At 38.1% G+C, this 21700-nt stretch overlaps 2 protein-coding genes across 6 annotated transcripts in view; both read left to right on the top strand.

The window, feature by feature from the left end:
- The window catches only part of LOC137084205 (sialoadhesin-like), a 28297-nt gene extending 12707 nt beyond the window's left edge, over nucleotides 1-15590 (top strand). For all 5 annotated transcript variants that reach the window (XM_067450243.1, XM_067450242.1, XM_067450244.1 and 2 more), the window contains 13 exons: nucleotides 655-690; nucleotides 776-1117; nucleotides 1223-1519; nucleotides 1685-1802; nucleotides 2212-2250; nucleotides 4099-4125; nucleotides 4242-4304; nucleotides 4397-4441; nucleotides 4557-4583; nucleotides 4669-4713; nucleotides 10821-10889; nucleotides 11207-11225; nucleotides 11353-15590. In XM_067450243.1, coding sequence (XP_067306344.1) covers nucleotides 655-690; nucleotides 776-1117; nucleotides 1223-1519; nucleotides 1685-1802; nucleotides 2212-2250; nucleotides 4099-4125; nucleotides 4242-4304; nucleotides 4397-4441; nucleotides 4557-4583; nucleotides 4669-4713; nucleotides 10821-10889; nucleotides 11207-11225; nucleotides 11353-11400 — 1175 coding nt within the window. In that variant the 3' untranslated portion in view covers nucleotides 11401-15590. The remainder of the gene's footprint in view (nucleotides 1-654; nucleotides 691-775; nucleotides 1118-1222; nucleotides 1520-1684; nucleotides 1803-2211; nucleotides 2251-4098; nucleotides 4126-4241; nucleotides 4305-4396; nucleotides 4442-4556; nucleotides 4584-4668; nucleotides 4714-10820; nucleotides 10890-11206; nucleotides 11226-11352) is intronic.
- A 1077-nt stretch (nucleotides 15591-16667) lies between these two features.
- On the top strand, nucleotides 16668-20705 carry si:ch73-380l3.3 (sialic acid-binding Ig-like lectin 13). Its single transcript, XM_067451623.1, has 9 exons — nucleotides 16668-16855; nucleotides 17184-17567; nucleotides 17656-17943; nucleotides 18048-18177; nucleotides 18280-18327; nucleotides 18445-18471; nucleotides 20155-20211; nucleotides 20393-20411; nucleotides 20518-20705. The coding sequence occupies exons 1-9, from the start codon at nucleotides 16819-16821 to the stop codon at nucleotides 20572-20574; spliced, it is 1047 nt and encodes a 348-aa protein (XP_067307724.1). The 5' UTR covers nucleotides 16668-16818; the 3' UTR covers nucleotides 20575-20705.
- Nucleotides 20706-21700: the final 995 nt, after the last annotated feature.

The following is a 21700-nucleotide window of genomic DNA, read 5'->3' as shown; positions in this document are numbered from 1 at the left end:
GGATGTTTAGGCTATTTTTTATGGAGACAGATAGGCGTACGTATTTATTGCAGAGAAAATAAAATAATTGTCTGACTGGCATGTCACTGACAAAGTATTTTAAAAGGGAAACATGCAAATATTAACTTTTTCTTCAAGTGGTATTTTTCATAATTTTGTGAAATTCCTCATGGACCGCTGCCGTGCACTCACATAAGCAAACACAACACAACATAAAATCCAGGCCTGGTCCTCTCTTGTCCTTCACTGTCGTCGCTTCTCCTTTTATGCGACCGAGCTTCTCCTTGAGACACGAGACCGGTGTGGCGCGTAGCTGGCGCTCATTATCCCTCACAACCGGCCTCGTCCCGTTCCCCTCTGCCTTGCTGCTTATCACATTGTCATACCCATTTAGCAAATGCTATGCTAATACTGTCAAAGCATTATTACAATTTAGCAAGGTAGCATTTACTGATTTAGCTAGTTAAAGCTAGCTAAGTTTCCACTATTAAAAATATTAAAGTTGATAATTTTACAAAGTACAAGATAAAAATCTTCAAGTTTTGCTTACTTAAACTTTAAATGTCTTAACTTAGGTTTCTAGGCCAAGGCTAAATGTCACATTTCACTTACGCCAAAACCAAACATAATTGTTTACCCTCGTTTCTCTTGCAGAGTATCAAAAACCAGTGGATCCAATCCTGAATGAAAGTATGTTTTTTTCCCCTTACTCTCATATTTATAATATTACACTGCACTCATATTTCAGTTCTGTAATAATATGGTATCATTTTAGCTCATTTCCAATATGAGGCAGATGTGATACCCAGGATCACTGCGTTGCCTCGTTCCTGTGTGGTAATACCGTGCAGTTTCAAGATGGAAGAGGAATATGCCACTCGACTTCGCGTTCTTTGGGTCACCAAAAAAGGTGGCTACATGTTCCACACTGACTCACATGAGGTCTTAGACAACTTCAGACGCCGCACAAGGCTCCTGGGAAACCCGGATGAGCAGAACTGTACTGTGGAGATGGATAATGTGCAAACTCATGACAATGGGCCGTTCTGCTTCAGAGCAGAAAAAGAAAACGAGAAATACAGTTTCAACAACAGCTGTGTGTTCATTATAATGCGGGGTGAGGAAATATAACCACTCACTATGGATTATAAAAATGCTTTTAAAGATGCAACACATAACTAACTATAACTAATATACCATGTTTGTTTTTCTTGTTTTAAAGCATCTCCTGATAAACCTGTGATGTCGCCCCTTCCTGAAGACATCGAGCCCGGGACGCGCATCACCGTCAAATGCTCAGTCAACCACACATGCTCCTCTCACCCTCCCAAAATCAGCTGGAGCGTCCCAACAGTCCAAGAAACTATCAGCCACAATCACATGGGTGGAGGCGTTTGGGAAACAGTGTCCACTGTGACCTTCCTTCCAACTGGATATGAAGAGAAAGACGAAATTGTCTGCAGTGCCAAATTTTGGGGTGGTAAAACACAGAACAATACTGCCTCACTGAGTGTTAAGAGTAAGTACAGACTGATACAGTTACATTCAAGAGGTTTTGGTGGATGATTGTATCCATGGTAATGAGATCAGCTTATGCATCAGTCCATGTTTTAATATGTTTTAATATCTTTGCAAAAGAAACTGCTGTATGATGTTTGAGAGATGTGACTATTAATTCTTTTAGAAATAGAAGTTCAAGCGATTAAATCGGAGGCTATCGGGCTATATGCCATTGCTCCATCCCTTGTGTTCATCCTCATTTGTGTACTTGCTGGAGTCTGCATATACAAGAGACGACACAGGTAACTGTTTGCACGATTTATTCCCACCCTTTAGAATTTCTGAATTGACATTTGAGGTCTATATTTCAAACTGGATGCCAAACAGAAAGTGAGGATGTAACTTAAAAATGCTTTAAGGAATTGAAACAAAATTGTGTGCATGGCATTACCATCTTGAAGCTACTTTTAACAGTATAGACACAGCACCACCTACTGGTTAATAAATCTTAATTATTTATTCTTTTCACATAACTTTTTGAAAAGCTTGACTTAAAATCATAAAACTTGTGTTTAATGACAAAAGGGTGTCTTTGGATTCATTAGAACTTATTGAGTAAATTTAAATAATGGATCTGCCACTGCTTATTTTATAGTTGTATCAGTCAGCATTGCCAGTGTCTCACTTTCACATTGTAATTATTGATTGTAGGCAAGATATGCAAGGGTCACAAACACAATCTGAACATAGGTATGTGTTTCATATTTATATTTAATTAATTGCACTGATTAATTCATATATTTAAACCTAGAGGTGTCTTTAAATACTGTGTACTAAAATTTAAATTAATAATTTGACATATAACACTGTTGACCCTTCCCCTATATCTTAATCCACCTTTTACCTTACCCATACCACCACACCTGTCCCTAACTTTACCCTTAAACTTACCCATACCACCACACCTGTCCCTAACTTTACCCTTAAACTTACCCATACCACCACACCTGTCCCTAACTTTACCCTTAAACTTACCCATACCACCACACCTGTCCCTAACTTTACCCTTAAACTTACCCACACCACCACACCTGTCCCTAACTTTACCCTTAAACTTACCCATACCACCACACCTGTCCCTAACTTTACCCTTAAACTTACCCATACCACCACACCTGTCCCTAACTTTACCCTTAAACTCACCCATACCACCACACCTGTCCCTAACTTTACCCTTAAACTTACCCATACCACCACACCTGTCCCTAACTTTACCCTTAAACTTACCCATACCACCACACCTGTCCCTAACTTTACCCTTAAACTTACCCATACCACCACACCTGTCCCTAACTTTACCCTTAAACTTACCCATACCACCACACCTGTCCCTAACTTTACCCTTAAACTTACCCATACCACCACACCTGTCCCTAACTTTACCCTTAAACTTACCCATACCACCACACCTGTCCCTAACTTTACCCTTAAACTTACCCATACCACCACACCTGTCCATAACTTTACCCTTAAACTTACCCATACCACCACACCTGTCCCTAACTTTACCCTTAAACTTACCCATACCACCACACCTGTCCCTAACTTTACCCTTAAACTTACCCATACCACCACACCTGTCCCTAACTTTACCCTTAAACTTACCCATACCACCACACCTGTCCCTAACTTTACCCTTAAACTTACCCATACCACCACACCTGTCCCTAACTTTACCCTTAAACTTACCCATACCACCACACCTGTCCCTAACTTTACCCTTAAACTTACCCATACCACCACACCTGTCCCTAACTTTACCCTTAAACTTACCCATACCACCACACCTGTCCCTAACTTTACCCTTAATCTTACCCATACCCTGTCCCTAACTTTACCCTTAAACTTACCCATACCACCACACCTGTCCCTAACTTTACCCTTAAACTTACCCATACCACCACACCTGTCCCTAACTTTACCCTTAAACTTACCCATACCACCACACCTGTCCCTAACTTTACCCTTAAACTTACCCATACCGCCACACCTGTCCCTAACTTTACCCTTAAACTTACCCATACCACCACACCTGTCCCTAACTTTACCCTTAAACTTACCCATACCACCACACCTGTCCCTAACTTTACCCTTAAACTTACCCATACCACCACACCTGTCCCTAACTTTACCCTTAAACTTACCCATACCACCACACCTGTCCATAACTTTACCCTTAAACTTACCCATACCACCACACCTGTCCCTAACTTTACCCTTAAACTTACCCATACCGCCACACCTGTCCCTAACTTTACCCTTAAACTTACCCATACCGCCACACCTGTCTGTCCCTAAATGTATCCTTAAAGGGGTCATATAATGCCATGTTTGTACAAGTTGCACACCTGTCTCTAACTTTACCCGTATCCCACCTCAATATCAGCAAAAGTGTTCTGCAATACAATATGAACACAATTAGTGCATTTTACTTATTTTGTGATTTAAGTACATAGTAATTTAGGTCACCTAATATAAAGTGGGACTAAACCTTTAATTGGATAATAATGTATCAATTTTAACCCTATTCTGATGTAGGAGATCCGCTTGGAACAGATTCTCAAGGTTGGAATTTTTTTATATATTTTTTTATTTTTTTACTGAACTTTTGTTTGTATCTTTGTATTTGTTCCTGATACTAAATTTAACATTCCCACCCCCCCCCCCCCCCCCCCCCCCAGTCATTTTAATATGACTGATGGTAGAGCAGCTTGGAATAACAGGGGGAACAGGAGTGATATCAGGCAAGTGCAAAATAAAAAGTTCAAATAAAAAAAATAATTAAAAAATAGTGTTTGTCTTTGTTTCTAATGCACTAAACTTCTACAATCTACAGGTGCACTGGAAATGTTCCTGAAAGGCCACCAAAGCCTGAACAAAGGCAGGTTGAAAATATACATATTACATTAAAAATTGCATAAACTATGCACATTTTATGGTTGTAATCAGACTTTTAAAATATCATATGACTATTTAAACATAATATCTCTCAACAGACGGAGCATCTGGAGCCGATTTTCTAGGTAATTAATATGTACATTTTCATTTTTTGTCATGTTTTTTTTTAAATAAAACTTTAAAATTTGATAACTTCATTCTCTTTTTTAGGCACCAACCACCCAGAAACAATGCAAATCTGAGAGCAGAATACAAGTCAGTTTCTTATTCTTTAAAGAAAACAGAATTCAGTAAAAAAAAAAAAAAAATTCTAACATACAAAGAAAAAACTTTTCTTTGTATTCATGCTTTTTTTTTTATTATTAAAAAAAAAAAATTCCAATTACTTAATAAAATCCCCTCTATACAAATTACCAAATTACCATCACTGATGAATAGGAGTGTAATGACATCCTCATGTCACAATTCAATACATATCGCGATACTGAATATACAGCAATATTATTATTATACTAAATATTATTTACTGTTGAATAAATGCTAAATTATGTATTACAATGGGGGTGGACATGACTAGGTTTGGACTTGGTGCTGGTAATCAAATGCACAGTATAATGCTGACACCAGAATAAAAATAATTAATGATTCTGAAGATTAAAATACAGAATTAATTTAGATTAATATGCTTGCACTCTTTCACTGACTATATCCAGCATAGTCCTACACCCTATGACGCTTTGCACAAATTATGTGTGTAACTTCTGTTAAGCTGTAAAATTCAGTGAAAGACTCGCTCTATGAACACAATAATACCTTCTTTTTTTACTGCAATAAGATGACATTATTCTACTTACTCTCCACCATAGAACATTAAAAGGACATTTAAAAGTGTAAAAGTATCAACAAGGTACTTCCAACAGACCATGAATAAACCAAAAGTGTGATTATTTCCATAGCAATTACAGACGGGTAAAAATTTCACTATAGTATTGTCAGAGCCGGATTAAATAAATGGACTACACTAGGCAGGCTGCATTTTTTTGGCCCCCCTCCATCGATGTTATTTATGAATTGAAATCTGAAACTTACCTTAAGTTACTAATAAAAGTTAATTCACATTTTACATAGCCCAGTCTTTGGTTACAAATTGGTTATGTTGTATATTAAACAGTCTATCAGACTATTTTTTTGATATCCATTATTTATACGTCATTACACGGCTCTATTAAATGCTATTAAATTATTCCTCATCCATTGGGAGTGTCATTGTTAAGGCAGTAGTACCAGTAAATAACCAATAGGTGTCAGTAAACTATGTAAGTTTAATACGTTTATTTGCTCTGTTTACATTTAATCAACACATTTAATTACGATTTTCTGCAAAATGCAATATCTTACAACATTTATAAATGTTGTAATTAAGAACAAGAAGGCAAACATGACCCCTTCACATTTATCAAGACCATTTAGAAAGTGTCTAAAAACAGTGGTGTAAAGTAACGAATTACAAATACTCTTGTTACTGCAATTGAGTAGTTTTTCTCAGGAATTGTACTTTTTTAAGTAGGCCTAGTTTAAAAAGTGTACTTTTACTTGAGTAAATTTTTAAGTGATGTATCGATACTTTTACTGCGCTATTTTCCCTAAACCTATGTTTCTTTTCCTGTCAACGTGATTGGCTAAGATCAATAATCAGTCCTGTGTGTCCATGCGTCATGTGCGTGACTCTCGTCAAATCAACCATAGCGACCATTGTGAGAGTGAGAGGCACGTGCGCTTTATGGAAGGGCTGGCTACTGTATGATGACTGAAATCGTCAAATTGCCTTAAACAATTACAAAAAATTGACCGCAGAATATTACATTTTCTAATACACGCACACGGTCCGTATTCTGTTCTCGCTGCACAAGCTCGTGGTGCCATCTTCTGGAAACTCTTCGCTTCAGTCCACCTGAAAAACTCAATCATATGTCTAGCAATATTCCTGATATGTACAAAATTCCAAAATTATAAAGGAACTCTAATTCACTGTCTATGGGAATGTTCTGATATACAGAAGTTCTGGATGGATGTCATAAACTGTTTGTCAGAACGGTTCAATCTTAAAATAGCGCATTGTGCAAAACTTTGTGCACTGGGAATATTTTCCGCCGCATCTTCCACCGAGTCTTTGGGCCGTGTCTCCAGGCCTGGCTCGGCCTCTGGCTCTGCTGACTCGAGCAGGTTCACAGCTGTCGGATGGCTGCGCGAGAAACATCTGTAAAGCCCCCTGCTGTCTCTTCTTTTGTTCCTCGTTTTTTTTCTTTTTACGTTTTGCCGCACCCGAAAGCATCTTGAATGTTAGCCTACTCAAAACACACCTGCTGCTAGCTTTGTTGTCCCGCTTTGGCCGCTGCTGACGTCTCCTCGGACTTAACTGGCTGCCGTTAATGTGACGTAATGTAACAATCTATGGTTAAGGTAAACATCGTCACTATTTTTAGTTAATTAATAAATATTGAAATAAAATTGTAGAAAGGACATTTGTAATTTATATTTTATTTTTTATTATTATTAATATTATTATTATTATTTTTCTCCCTCTGTCTGGGCCCCATCCTGCCAACCGGGCCCTAGGCACGTGCCTAGTTTGCCTTTGCGTTAAGCCGGCTATTGTCATGATCATAGTGAGAGTGCCAGTGTAGTCCAAAAGAGGGCAATCTATTGGTGATCATGACAAATGAATGAATGAGTTAATCTGGCTTATATAGGGATAGCTAACAGCTAGCTGGTTTTATGGCTATAGTCTGAGATGAAGTGCTCTCTACTGGACTACATGGCACTCTCACTGGTGATCATGACACGTAATATACACCGATCAGGCATAGCATTATGCCTATTATGACAGGTGAAGTGAATAACATGGATTATATCTCCATAAAGGCACCTGTTAGTGGGTGGGATATATTAGGCAGCAAGTGGACATTTTGTCCTCAAAGTTGGTGAGTTTGAAGCAGGAAAAATGGGCAAGCTTAATGATTTGAGTAAGTTTGATAAGGGCCAAATTGTGATGGCTAGGCGACTGAGTTAGAGAATCTCCAAAACTGCAGCTCTTGTGGGGTGTTCCCGGTCTGCAGTGGTCAGAATCTATCAAAAGGTCCAATGAAGGCACGTTGATGCACGTTGAGCTCATTGATGCGCGTTGGGAGCGAAGGCTGGCCCATGTGGTCTGATAAAACAGATGAGCTACTGTAGCTCATATTGCTAAAGAAGTTAATGATGGTTTTGATAAAAAGGTGTCCGAATACAGTTCATCAAAGTTTGCTGCATATGGGGCTGTATAGCTGCAGACTATTCAGGGTGCCCATGCTGACCCCTATCCACCACCGAAAGCGCCAACTGTGGGCATGTGACCAACAGAACTTGACCACGGAGCAATGGAAGAAGGTAGCCTGGTCTGATGAATCACGTTTTCTTTTACATCACATGTATAGCCAGGTGTGTGTGTGTTTCTTACCTGGGGAACATATGGCACCAGGATGCACTATGGGAAGCAGGCAAGCCGGCAAGCCGGCAGAAGCAGTGTGATGCTTTAGGCAATGTTCTGCTGGGAAACCTTGGGTCCTGCCAAATGGATGTTGTGTACCACCTACCTAAGCATTGTTGCAGACCACATACCATACACCCTTTCATGGAAACCGTATTCCCTGGTGGCTGTGGCCTTTTTTCAGCAGGATAATGCACCCTGCCACCAAGCAAAAATGGTTCAGGAATGGTTTGAGGAGCACAACTAGTTTGAGGTGTTGACCTGGCCTCCAAATTCCCCTGATCTCAATCGAATCGAGCATCTGTGGGATGTGCTGAACAAACAAGCCTCTGGAGGCCCCACCTCGCAACCTACAGGACTTAAAGGATCTGCTGTTAACATCTTGGTGACAGATACCACAGCACACTTTCAGGGATCTAGTGAAGTCCACACCTTGACTTGGTCAGGGCTGTTTTGAATGCAAAAGGGGGACCAACACAATTAGGAAGGTGGTCATAATGTTATGCCTAATTTGGTGTATATCTGTATTATTTAATACACGTTACCCTAATCAAATGTTTATTAACTTAAACATTGCATATTACTACTTTAAAGTTATTTCCGTTATTTTGAAAGATAATAAATTGTACTTACCTGTAAAAACAATCCTGAAAAGAGGAGAAAAATGAGAGATTCTTCATGAATTCCAGTGAATTATTAATGGAATGTTACTTTATCTTAAATTAAATCGAGAGAACAGACCACCAATGTACAGTACATGTTGTCCTTTTTTATACTGTTTTATACAGTGTAATGCAAACGGAAAAAATAAAATAATCATGAGGAAAAGAATGCAGCGTTACATTATTCTCATGATGTCTCAAAATAAAAGATGAAGGAAAATCGACAGCTCATTCATTCATACTGACAGACAAGCTTTATTTGTTGCGCAACCTTGCGGTTTGAAAACACAGTAGGTTCGCCAGGAATAAAACAAATAGATTTAAAATAATGTAGCCCACTTTTTACTAGTAACACAAACATTTGGCATTATCAGCACCCACAGATATTCCCCCATTGCAGTTTTAAACATTACAATTATCATGACATATAATGTAGTAAACCAAAAGTCTGTAAACTAGAATTTTTTCTCACACAGTAATTTTCACCAGTAATTTCATTATTCATGATGCATATAGGTCCTTCTCAAAAAAATTGCATATTGTGATAAAGTTCATTATTTTCCTTAATGTTATGATAAAAATTTAACTTTCATATATTTTAGATTCATTGCACAACAACTGAACTATTTCAGGTCTTTAATTGTTTTAATACTGATGATTTTGGCATACAGCTCATGAAAACCCCAAATTCCTCTCTCAAAAAATTAGCATATTTCATCCGACCAATAAAAAAAAGGTGTTTTTAATACAAAAAAAGTCAACCTTCAAATAATTATGTTCAGTTATGCACTCAATACTTGGCCGGGAATCCTTTTGCAGAAATGACTGCTTCAATGCGGCGTGGCATGGAGGCGATCAGCCTGTGGCACTGCTGAGGTGTTATGGAGGCCCAGGATGCTTCGATAGCGGCCTTAAGCTCATCCAGAGTGTTGGGTCTTGCGTCTCTCAACTTTCTCTTCACAATATCCCACAGATTCTCTATGGGGTTCAGGTCAGGAGAGTTGGCAGGCCAATTGAGCACAGTAATACCATGGTCAGTAAACCATTTACCAGTGGTTTTGGCACTGTGAGCAGGTGCCAGGTCGTGCTGAAAAACCAAACCTTCATCTCCATAAAGCTTTTCAGCAGATGGAAGCATGAAGTGCTCCAAAATCTCCTGATAGCTAGCTGCATTGACCCTGCCCTTGATAAAACACAGTGGACCAACACCAGCAGCTGACATGGCACCCCAGACCATCACTGACTGTGGGTACTTGACACTGGACTTCAGGCATTTTGGCATTTCCTTCTCCCCAGTTTTCCTCCAGACTCTGGCACCTTGATTTCTGAATGACATGCAAAATTTGCTTTCATCCGAAAAAAGTACTTTGGACCACTGAGCAACAGTCCAGTGCTGCTTCTCTGTAGCCCAAAAGTGGCTTAACCTGGGGAATGCGGCACCTGAAGCCCATTTCCTGCACACGCCTGTGCATGGTGGCTCTGGATGTTTCTACTCCAGACTCAGTCCACTGCTTCCGCAGGTCCCCCAAGGTCTGGAATCGGTCCTTCTCCACAATCTTCCTCAGGGTCCCGTCACCTCTTCTCGTTGTGCAGCGTTTTTTGCCACACTTTTTCCTTCCCACAGACTTCCCACTGAGGTGCCTTGATACAGCACTCTGGGAACAGCCTATTCGTTCAGAAATGTCTTTCTGTGTCTTACCCTCTCACTTGAGGGTGTCAATGATGGCCTTCTGGACAGCAGTCAGGTCGGCAGTCTTACCCATGATTGCGGTTTTGAGTAATGAACCAGGCTGGGAGTTTTTAAAAGCCTCAGGAATCTTTTGCAGGTGTTTAGAGTTAATTAGTTGATTCAGATGATTAGGTTAATAGCTCGTTTAGAGAATCTTTTCATGATATGCTATTTTTTTGAGATAGGAATTTTGGGTTTTCATGAGCTATATGCCAAAATCATCAGTATTAAAACAATAAAAGACCTGAAATATTTCAGTTGGAGTGCAATGAATCTAAACTATATGAAAGTTTAATTTGTATCATTACATTATGGAAAATAATGAACTTTATCGCAATATACAATTTTTTTTAGAAGGAACTGTATTGTTGATTTTTTTGTGTTGCGATATATTGTGGCACGATATATTGTTACATCCCTAATAATGAACCTTCTTTCTTCACAGGGCAAACAACACATGCACAGTGTTAGGAAGCAAGCCTTTCTCCAAACCTCATATTCCATCACCAAAGAGGTACAGTGATAAAGTCCCTCAAGCTCTAAATTCATTATATTCACCATACACAGCAATACTACCCTGTACAATAAAATGTAATAAAAGTGACAAAAATCCTCATGCCACTTCAAAATTCCTGAGCTTGTTCTTTAACATAATTTGTTATGATGGAAGAACAAACTGTAGAATTTGTACAGAAGCTGTACATGTCATGCTCCTTAGCCATATGGCAGGTGATTTAAAAAAAAGTCTATTAAATACATTTAGTTTAACAGTTATGATAAATTCCAATATTTATGCGACTTTTACCATCTTTTTCCCCCCGTGCATCTCAGTGAGCCAAAATCCTACCGCGTGAGTACATTTATCACTTAATTTTACTCTCTTGCAGCATGAAATCACATTCAATTTCTATCCTTTCAAATATGCTGAAATATCCCTGACCACTGACCTACTGTATCTCTTTAAATCTTCCTTTAAGGGTCATGATTATGATGCTGCTTGCACCAACCAATATAGAAAATACTGATGAATATGAAACATAATTGAGGCTGAGCATGTGCTCAGAGTTCCAGATCGCATAATTTTCCTGTCATGTCCCTCTGTTCATCATTGTTTATTCACAAAAATATGAAATGTATATATATATACATACACACTCTCACCTAAATGATTATTAGGAACACTTGTTAAATTTCTCATTAGTGCAATTATCTAATCAACCCATCACATGGCAGTTGCTTCAATGCATTTAGGGGTGTGGTCCTGGTCAAGACAATCTCATGAACTCCAAACTGAATGTCAGAATGGGAAAGAAAGGTGATTTAAGCAATTTTGAGTGTGGCTTGGTTGTTAGTGCACAACCTTGAGGCGGATGGGCTACAACAGCAGAAGAGCCCACCGGGTCACACTTATCTCCACTACAATTTGCACAAGCTCACCAAAATTGGACAAATAAAGACTGGAAAAATGTTGCCGGGTCTGATGAGTCTCAATGGTGTGGGGGATGTTTTCTTGGCACACTTTAGGCTCCTTAGTGGCAATTCGCCATCATTTAAATGCCACGGCCTACCTGAGCATTGTTTCTGACCATGTCCATCCTTTTATGACCACAATGTACCCATCCTCTGATGGTTACTTTCAGCAAGATACTGTACCATGTCACAAAGCTTGAAACATTTCAAATTGAACATGACAATGAGTTGACTGTACTAAAATGGCCCCCACAGTCACCAGATCTCAACCCAATAGAGCTTCTTTTGGATGTGGAGCTTTGTGTCCTGGATGTGCATCCCACAAATCTCCATCAACTGCAAAAAGCTATCCTATCAATATGGGCCAACATTTCTAAAGAATGCCTTCAGCACCTTGGTGAATTAATGCCACGTAGAATTAAGGCAGTTTTGAAGTTGAAAGGGGGTCAAACAGTAGTATGGTGTTCCTAATAATCATTTAGTCCTTTATATATATATCCCGTATTTCCTCAAATAAAAGCCTGTAGTCAATTAACCGCTGGGCCTCTGATAGTGGCCGGGGGCGTGGTCAGCACTAACAAATAAAGGCCGGTCTCAAATAAAGGCCGGGGGAAAATTAGTGGATAATCTCATGAATGGTGTTAATTTAATGCGAAACCATCCTGATGCCACGCGCCCTGATGCGAGTCATGCCAGTGCGACACACACACTAATCGGCCTCTTCAACTTTACAGGGATTGTTTTGTAAATTAAATTGAGAATATAACGGATGCATGTGCCATTTTAAATAGGCTACTGTAGTCTATGAGAGATGCGACGTCTGTGAAAATGCCGTGTCAGGCAGGCTACAAACATTGATCTTCACAATGCGTGCGCCTCAATCTGCTCCGTCAGTAGTCAGGGCACTGATCAGGGAGTCAGGCCATTGACTTACCGGTATGTCCTGATCAGTGCCCTGACTACTGAACTAGGGAGCTGATCAGGGATGTGCACAGGGGGGTTGCTCAGGTTGCCCGGGCAACTGCCCATATGCCCTTCTCGACTCACATTGCCCTTCCGAGGTGGAAAAAAATAAATAAAAAAATGGATGCAGAATTTCACGTAGGCCTAGACACAAAAAAAAAAAAATCGCAAAGCCTCGTTCACTTCCATATTCGGGTACCCGTCCGAAAGTGAAAGTCAAGCAATTGCTTGGGCCCCGAGCTGGCCTGGGGCCTCAAGACAACGACAGGTTAAGAATAAAATGCAACGACAAACTGCTTGAGCGCCCCTTTCATAGTCAATGCAGTAAAGTGCAATGACACTGTTATCGGAATCCCCCTCAAGGGGGCCCTCTCAGTCGTCGTCGTCGCTGACAGCAGCCACCCAACCACGCGAACTCTGCTGCCGGCAAATACAAAACCTCCTCGGCGATCATGAAGCGGAATTATGCTTTAGGAATCCAGAAAAGAAAAAAGAGAAAAAACAAGATAGTGGTAAGTGATAAATTACACTATATAAAATAACTCTATTTGTACAAAAATGGTGTAATTTTGCAGCAGGTAGGCTAGCAAAAATATGTTTATGCTAGCTAACGTTACCTGCCTGACGGCAAATGCTGCTTGTAACGAACAGTAAGTGAGACTTTTTTTCAAACGGACGGAATATGGTTACATACTGTTAAATGTTTTTTAACGGGATAAGGAAGACGCAGATGTGTTCCAGAATAACTGTTTATCGTATTTAATGACCTAAAATTGTTATAGCTTTGTAATAGGTTTTGATGAAAGTGGCATAGCATGCTATAGGCTACTAACTATTTTTATGCTATGCATAAATAACCTGGAATAGTTAATATAGCATTAACTATTATTATAAACATTATTTAACCAGAAAGGTCAGGCAGAGGAACATGATTTTTTCCCCCATAACTTATCTTAATGTGCTAGTGTCGGGATATACTAACAGTTTATGCAAATATGATATTATTTTTATAAGTTACCAATGGATCTTGAACAGTTACTTTATTCTGTGTGGAAATTTTTACACTGTTGCATTTTGAAGTACAGTATCAGGACAACCAACATGTTTTACTGTTACTGTTTATTAACTATTTAACAGGTATTATAGTCATCTGTTGCAACTGTATAATAACCATCCAGATAATGTTTATAGACAGTTTACAAACCGACTAGTAACCCTTAACAAAGTGTTAGGAATATTTGGTCTGTCTATGTAATGTTTATAGATGTTTTAAAAATGGTTTCTTAAAGTTTTACAAAAAAATTTTAATCATTAACCGTTTATCTGTAGAAGGTTAGCCATGTCCATTTTGCTTGGGGCCCCCAAAATCCTTCTAACCGCCCTGGCTGAGCCTGCATGAGTGGCACTAGAAGGAGATTGTCGCGGTTGTCGGGAGAGACTTAACGTTGTCGGAAAGGTATAACAAACAGACAATCATAAACTGTTGATGGCAGTTAAATTAATATTGTCTTTTTTTATTAGACTATTGATATTGACTGGTTTGAGTTCTTTATTGGTATAGGCAAGGGAAATGGCCTCAAACACACCATAATGCAGGAAATCACATCTACAAAATAAAAAAAATTCTTGGGGGAGAAACCCCCAGACCCCCCTGTAAAAAAATAGCCCCACCTATTATATTTTTCCTGAGCAGAACATAAATACCACAAGGGGCATTGAAATAATAATGATAATGGCAATAATAATAATATGTAAGTGGACAGATGATAAGGGGGGATGCCCTTTTTTTAGGTCAGAGCAACTGCCCCTCAAAAATCCTGTGCACGTCCCTGGAGCTGATTAAGACGCACCTAATATTAGCCTCTTGACGCGCTCAGCATTGTGATATTCTTTGAAACGTTAGAGGGCGATTTGGAGTAATTGTTCTATAAACCAACGCGTCGAGAAGAAATGGGCCAACGTACACAGGTGTACGGTGTAGATTTATTTTAGTACATTTCACCAAAAACCACTCCACAAAAGAATCATGTAAAACTCAGTAAACCTTGGCTTGATATTATTACATGTGACATGAGAACAAAATATGCACTAAATTAACAATCTCTTAAATCTTTCCTAATTTCACTAAACTTTAATGTCGTGATTTATTTATTTGCTTAAACCTGGATCTTTATTTAAAATGGCTTATTTCTGCTTTTGTAGGCTCATTCAGTAAATTTAAGCACCTACTTTGTATGTGCAAACTGATGAGATGTCATGCTTGGCTAGATTCGCTGAGAACTCGTTCATCTTCGGATGCGGAGCTGTGCATGGAATTACAAAAAATGCATATTATTTTGTTGTATGGTGATATTTTTGCAAATGTTTCTTAAAAAAATCAAAGATATTTGTCCACTGGAACAATAACTTTAAATTGAAAACGGTTTACATAAAGCAATTATATTTCAAACAGATGGAATTAGAAATACAGGCCTGCCCCTAATAAAAGCCTGCTTCAAATAAAAGCCGGTTCCCATCAGCAGTTCAGGTAAATAAAGGCCCCGGTCTTTATTTGAGGAATTACGGTATATATATTGCGTGTTATATATACGGTATATGCTTCAGTTTAATTTTAGAACCTTAAATACATAAATAGTCTGTAGTAGGTAGTTTGTATTGACTTTAACATTCTTTTACGCTTCATTATTCTGTATAAAGAAGTATTTTACGAAAAGAAAAAAAAATCACAAAACTTTTTGTGTGTGTGTGAAAATTATGCTTGTACCACCTTTCTATAAATAAAGTAACATACATTTGGTTTAAGTGTTCTCATTCTTTTGTTTAATTGTCTCAATGTTGCTTGCTAGGCATCATTTGTCATTTCAAGTTTTTTTTTTTTTTGCATGCTGGAAAGTGTAGTCCAACCCAGCTCAGTGTAGTCATCTAAGCAATTACAACATAGCTCCCCTCTTCTCTTTGACCCTAACTCTAAGCCTTCTTTCACTTTATGAATTTTATATTTTGCTGTCCTTGTTACTAGATTCTGTCCCGATCCACTTGTTTGAGCAGGAGCCTATGAATTTTTTAAAGGGAAACAATTTGTTACATTTAAAGGTGCACTATGCAGCTTTAGTCCACTGGAGGGCGCCTATGCAAAACAAATGCGTAGTTTGATGACGCTAAGTGTGAGCGCAGCATCTTGGGAGATGTGGTCTTCTCATCACAGCCGGTGAAAAATAGGACTCGGGCAGAAATCACGTTCATGCATGCGGTTATTAACGTTACTGTAGTCTAAAGCAGAGCAGGACCGAGTGTTATGGACCTGAGCAAAGCTGCTGGAGCGACTGTTAAACAAATACCCGCCTTGCAAATACCGGGACTTTTATTATGACGGGACGGGACTCAATTGCCGGGCGCCTGCACAGATCAGCTCTTCCGGTTATGATTTTGAGGTAATGGAGCTCTGTTTATCATATTAGATACATTTAAGTGTGTTTAAAACGATGTTATGACGTTACTCCGTGGGTTCACTTGTTCACACTGCTAAGAGTAAAGCGCTCCTGCCAAATAATAGCCGAAACCGAGGGTAACGCAGATATGATGCAATTGACAGGCGACTCTCTCAAATGCAATGTTGAAACGTCCCTGTCCTTAGTTAAAATAGCAATTTTCTCACAATTTACAAATAGTTGGAAACATCTGGGATATTGTAGGTACTCAACTGAACAAAATATATAACACTGGCCTAGTGGTTTTTGGATATTTTACTGCAAAAATACTACATAGTTCACCTTTAAGCAAAAGTCATAAGAGCAGTCTCACTTATTTTGAAGCTACTTTCACTTCCTATTTTGGTAGTTTCTTGGTTACAGCGCACAGCTGAAAACAGCAAAAGAATTTGCAATGCAATATAACTTGTGAAAGTCCCTAAAGAGCCATTTCCATTGTTGAGACGTACCTGATAGAACACTGTTTTGCTTGCTATCAACATTTCATCTGTTTCATATCAAACAGCAATATTTTGTGGGAGTATGACGGGATCTTTGATACTTCATTTACTTTTCCAAGGTACAGTGTGTTTTCTTTAAAATTTACTTTTCTGTTGCTGTACAATTATTCCTCAAATTAAATAAAGTATTTTAAATGACTTAAGAAGGATATATGATACACTCATAAAAAAAGTATGGCAAAAAACAAATGAACAAGACAGCAAAAACAGTATATGCTATTTAAAAGACTGAATGTTTTAGAATTTGATTTACTAGAATTAAAAATGATGAACTAATTTCAGCTCTCGCAGAATTTTATTTTCAGTTTGCTAGTTCTGTTATATTGTAGTCTATAATAATAATCTGCTTAAATACTCCTTAATGACACCAAATTTTTTTCCCCACAGCTGTTCTGCTGTATGATACTTTAGCATGGGAAGTGAAAATGCCAAAAGACATTCATGTCCTCCGTGGTTCCTGTCTGGTTATACCATGTTCTTTCTCTTACACATCATACCCACCCCAAAACCCACGAAGAGTTGTGTGGTATCAGTGGGTCTCTAAAGGTTATCCTTTAGTTTATGATCCTTTGCATGCAAATGATGTCATTGCGAAGTTTAGAGGAAAAACTGACCTATATGGAAACCCATCATATTGGGATTGCAGTCTGCTGATCAAAAACCTGGAACAGACCCACCATGGAGAGACACTGTATGCATGGATTGACCCTGAACACGTTGGATCGAGCACCTATGCATTTTATGATGTCACCTCCACAATTGTAGTTGATGGCAAGTACTATAAATCTCTTTAAATTTTGACTCCTGATTTGTTTTTGAGAGTGCATTGCCTAATAATTACATTTCTGCTATTTTTTAGCAAGTCCACAGCAGCCTAGCATCAATATTTATGGAGGTGAATGGATGGGTGAGACAATTACAATAACATGTTCAACTTTCCACACGTGTCCATTCAGCAAACCAAACATTATTCTGAACGGTACTGAAGGAGCAGATCAATTAGACGATGAGCATATTAATGACGGCCTGTGGAAAATCACTCTGACACGCACAGGCATCGTACAGGAAGAAAGCTCCACTATTGAGTGTTCTGTAACACATTATGGCAGCATAACAGTGACAACTACAAAGAGCAAAAGTGCTCAGTGTAAGTGATTTATGTGTATATGAACATGTCTGCACTCGTCTTTTGAATTATTAGTTATGATACTTTATGTTGTGCATTAATAAGGATTAATCTAATCCGTTTAGTCCCTTTAAATTATGAGACAGAAAAAACTGTTGGACTGAAGACTATTGGGCTTCATTACCTAATGCCCTCACTTGTGTTCGTCCTCACTTGCATAATTGCTGGAGTTATCATATACAAGAGACGACACAGGTAACCCTTTGCGTGTGTATATTACTTTAAGCTAATACTTGTTCTTTATAAAAACGTTCTCTTCAGTGAACATTGCTCTCATATTGTCATTATTGATTGTAGACAGCCTCATGATTATACACAAGGGTCAGTAACACAAATCGAACAGAGGTATGTATCATATATTCATGTCTTTTATTCAAAAAAAAATTTCTTGAAAACCGATTGATTCATGCTATAGGATACAATCTTTACATTTATAATATAATATCTTACTCTCTGATGTAGGAGATCACGTTGGAACAGATTTTCAAGGTTGGAATTTTCTTAATTCAGTTGAATTTATTTTTATGTGTTTGGTCCTGAGACTAAATTTAAAATGTTTCCCCCAACGGAGTATGTCTGAAAGAAGAGCAGTGTTAATGAATCAACACAGAAGTCCTTTTTAATGTTATAGTTTCATCCTTACATCTATTGTGGCCTAATATAAGTGATGTCATTAATACAATTGCAGATTCACATGGAATTTTTGTAGTCTATTGTATAGCTTCTTTTGTAGTAAATTGTGTTTTTTTCTCATTGAAGCTAAAAGTGTTCATCAGTGATTCTAAATCAAGAGCAGGCACACGTTTGTGTGAATTTTGTTTTGTGATTTCACCAGAATAAATAGAGTGTCCGCACCGAGTTAAGTGATATATTGAAGCGCTTGTCTGTGTGAAGAACGCTGAGAGAGAACTGATAACAGCGGCAATGAACACTCGCAAAAACAACACTTCTCGTTGTATTTAACACAAACGAACAAATCTCTATTCAAATGGAGACGTTTCTTTCTATTATGTACTACCTCTGTGCTGTGATAAGTTTCAAAAAGTGTGTGTGTGTGTGTGTGTGTGTGTGTGAGTGGGGCAATATAGACAGAGCCAAAAAAAGTGGTAGGGACATATCCTCTCTGTAGTGTCTCCTTTGTTTGATAAAAGAAAGATTACACAGACAGAGAAGAGTTGGTTTCGAACTGTTTACTTCCCAAGCATGTCTACTAACGTAAAAGTTTTTCCTTCCGTGCGTGCTTACATCAGAATAGGATGATGTTATTAGGCGAAGACTACACTGTCCTCAAATTTTATCCATACTAGCATACTACTTTTATATTTCTGGCAAATAAAAATATGGTCTGAAATCCCAAAAAGTCAATTCTATATTGTACAATATACCTGGACACATTACATTCACTATTGTCATTACGTGACATTTTCAGTTGCGTCAGTTCACAGCCATTCAGAAATCCTCTCCCTTAGCCTTATAGGATAGTAAAGTGTCCATTGTATACACACTTCAGATTTTTGTCAGAAGTAATTAGTCATCTGGGTACTTTTTGCCTACTCATTTACTATACTGTGAATTTGGATATACTTTCTTGTTTTTCGCCTATTATATATAATAGGGAAGCATGCCATTTTGGATGCAGCCACCGTAAAAGTAGCAAGAGTAGTGCACTTTCTAATTGAGTAACTGTCTTTATGAGTGAATTATTTATTCAATCGATGTAGTTTTTGAAAAAAATCGCTGTAAGAAAACTGTAAGAAAAATGTAAGAAAAACAAAAATAAAAAATAAATAAAAAAATTGCTCCAATTAAAAAATGTTCCAGTGACGGATCACATCTAAATTTGTCTGTTGGCCGAATTGAAATTCTGCGAATTGATGCAATTTAATTCACAGAAATTCAATTTGGCTAACTGAACAATTTAGATGTGATCAGTCACTTGAAAAGGTTCAATTGTAGACCTGATTTTTTTTTCCAGTGTAGTCCAAATTATTAATTAAAAACAGTGCCACTGTATGTGCAACAGGTGATTCTTAGAGGGGCGAAAATGGTGAAATTATTATATTTTTCATAAGTGTCTTACCATCAAAAATCAACACATATTAACACATTGCTGGAGTCTTGTAATAAGGCCTCGTGAAGGGCATTACTTATATGAAACTTTTCACTTTACAGAACCAACACGTGTGGAAACAAGCCTTTCTCTAAACCTCGTATGCCATCACCAAAGAGGTAGAGTGCATTCAAAATACCTTTACACAACAACAAAAAAAGACCAATCAATTTAGTATATGAGCAGTTTCATTATGAAAGTTCCAATGCCACTTCAAGATTCCTGTAACAACAGTTGCCATGATGTATGCAGATATTCATGTAACAATTGTGTTTTCATTCTTTTTACCATGCACCTCAGTGAGCCAAAATCCTGCTCAGTGAGTATATTATTTATTGCTCCCATTATTAAACCGTGAATAACATATTCAGATTCTATGATTTAAAATGCTGTCTTTTTATCCCTGTTTTCCCCCCTTAAATAAGGATCATGATTCTGAATACAATAACATGGAGGATCTCAACATGTATGGAAACATCTGATAATGAACAAAACACATTTTTGATCATACAGTAACCACATACAGCAGACATTATTATGTTAGTCTCATTCTGTTCATGTATTATTAACAATATATCCATTAATGAATATGGCATTAAAGACTTAATAAGCATCACTTGCTATATGTCATCCATTATAAATCATCAGCAAAGCCACCTAATGTGTTCTCTATATAATTGCCATTGTATTTAAGGCATTAACAGACCAAAGACCATGGTAGGTGTTAATGATGTCAGTATCTTTTTCATAGCTGCTATAAGCTAACAGTCAGAGACACAAACATTGCAATCTTAAGATAATTTGCAAGGTATACATAACAAATATCACATATTATTTTTAATAGCATAAGTCAATTCATCACATTTCTCAAAAGATCATCAAAATACATTTTTGTTCCAATTTCTGCATGTTCAAAATTGACTAAACAAGAGGTTTTCGACAACAATGACTGTCAGAGGAGCTTGGCTTTTTGTAAAAATTTTAGGCCTACTGCACACTGAGAAAAAAAAAGTAGAGTGGAGGTACAATTTTGTTCCTTGGGTCACAAAACGTACAACTGTACCTTTAGGTAATTATACAATTATACCATTGTTTCCCTCTACTTCAAGCAGGGGTAGACAAGTCCTGTGCTAAAGAGCCACTGTCCTGCAGAGTTTGGCTTTGGCTCCAGGACAGCTTTGTCACACGAAATACTGTGTCAGAGCAGAGTCATACAGTTGTTTCACACAATATCAACACAATATCAGGACGGTGGTCATAATGTTATGCCTGATGCCTTATTGGTGTGTTTGTGTGTGTGCGGGCGTGCGCGTCTGTGTGTGTGTGTGTGTGTGTGTGTGTGTGTGTGTGTGTATGTGTGCCCTTGTTTATATTACATTGTGGGGACCAAATGTCCCCATAAAAAAATGCACAAAAAAAACAACAACATTCAACACATAAAACCAATCTAACACAATAAAACACACAAAGATTAATTTAATTCAAAAGCCAATTAGTAGAGATACGTCTTTAGGCAGGATTTAAAAACAGGAAAGGAAGGTGTAGATCTAATGTCCTGGGGTATGATATTCCACAATCTAGGACCGGCTACAGAAAAAAACAGATCAG

The sequence above is a fragment of the Pseudorasbora parva genome, chromosome 8, assembly GCF_024679245.1.
Source record: "Pseudorasbora parva isolate DD20220531a chromosome 8, ASM2467924v1, whole genome shotgun sequence".
Classification (NCBI taxonomy): domain Eukaryota; kingdom Metazoa; phylum Chordata; class Actinopteri; order Cypriniformes; family Gobionidae; genus Pseudorasbora; species Pseudorasbora parva.
Note: the sequence above shows the minus strand (reverse complement) of the source record. Positions and strands in the feature narration are given on the sequence as shown.

What these genes read in the sequence shown, in the direction of transcription:
- si:ch73-380l3.3 (XM_067451623.1), top strand. Translation starts at nt 16,819, where the DNA reads ATGACGGGATCTTTGATACTTCATTTACTTTTCCAAG. An exon ending in CTCCACAATTGTAGTTGATG is followed by an intron (nt 17,568 to 17,655) that starts GCAAGTACTATA and finishes GCTATTTTTTAG; the next exon opens with CAAGTCCACAGCAGCCTAGC. An exon ending in AAAGAGCAAAAGTGCTCAGT is followed by an intron (nt 17,944 to 18,047) that starts GTAAGTGATTTA and finishes TAATCCGTTTAG; the next exon opens with TCCCTTTAAATTATGAGACA.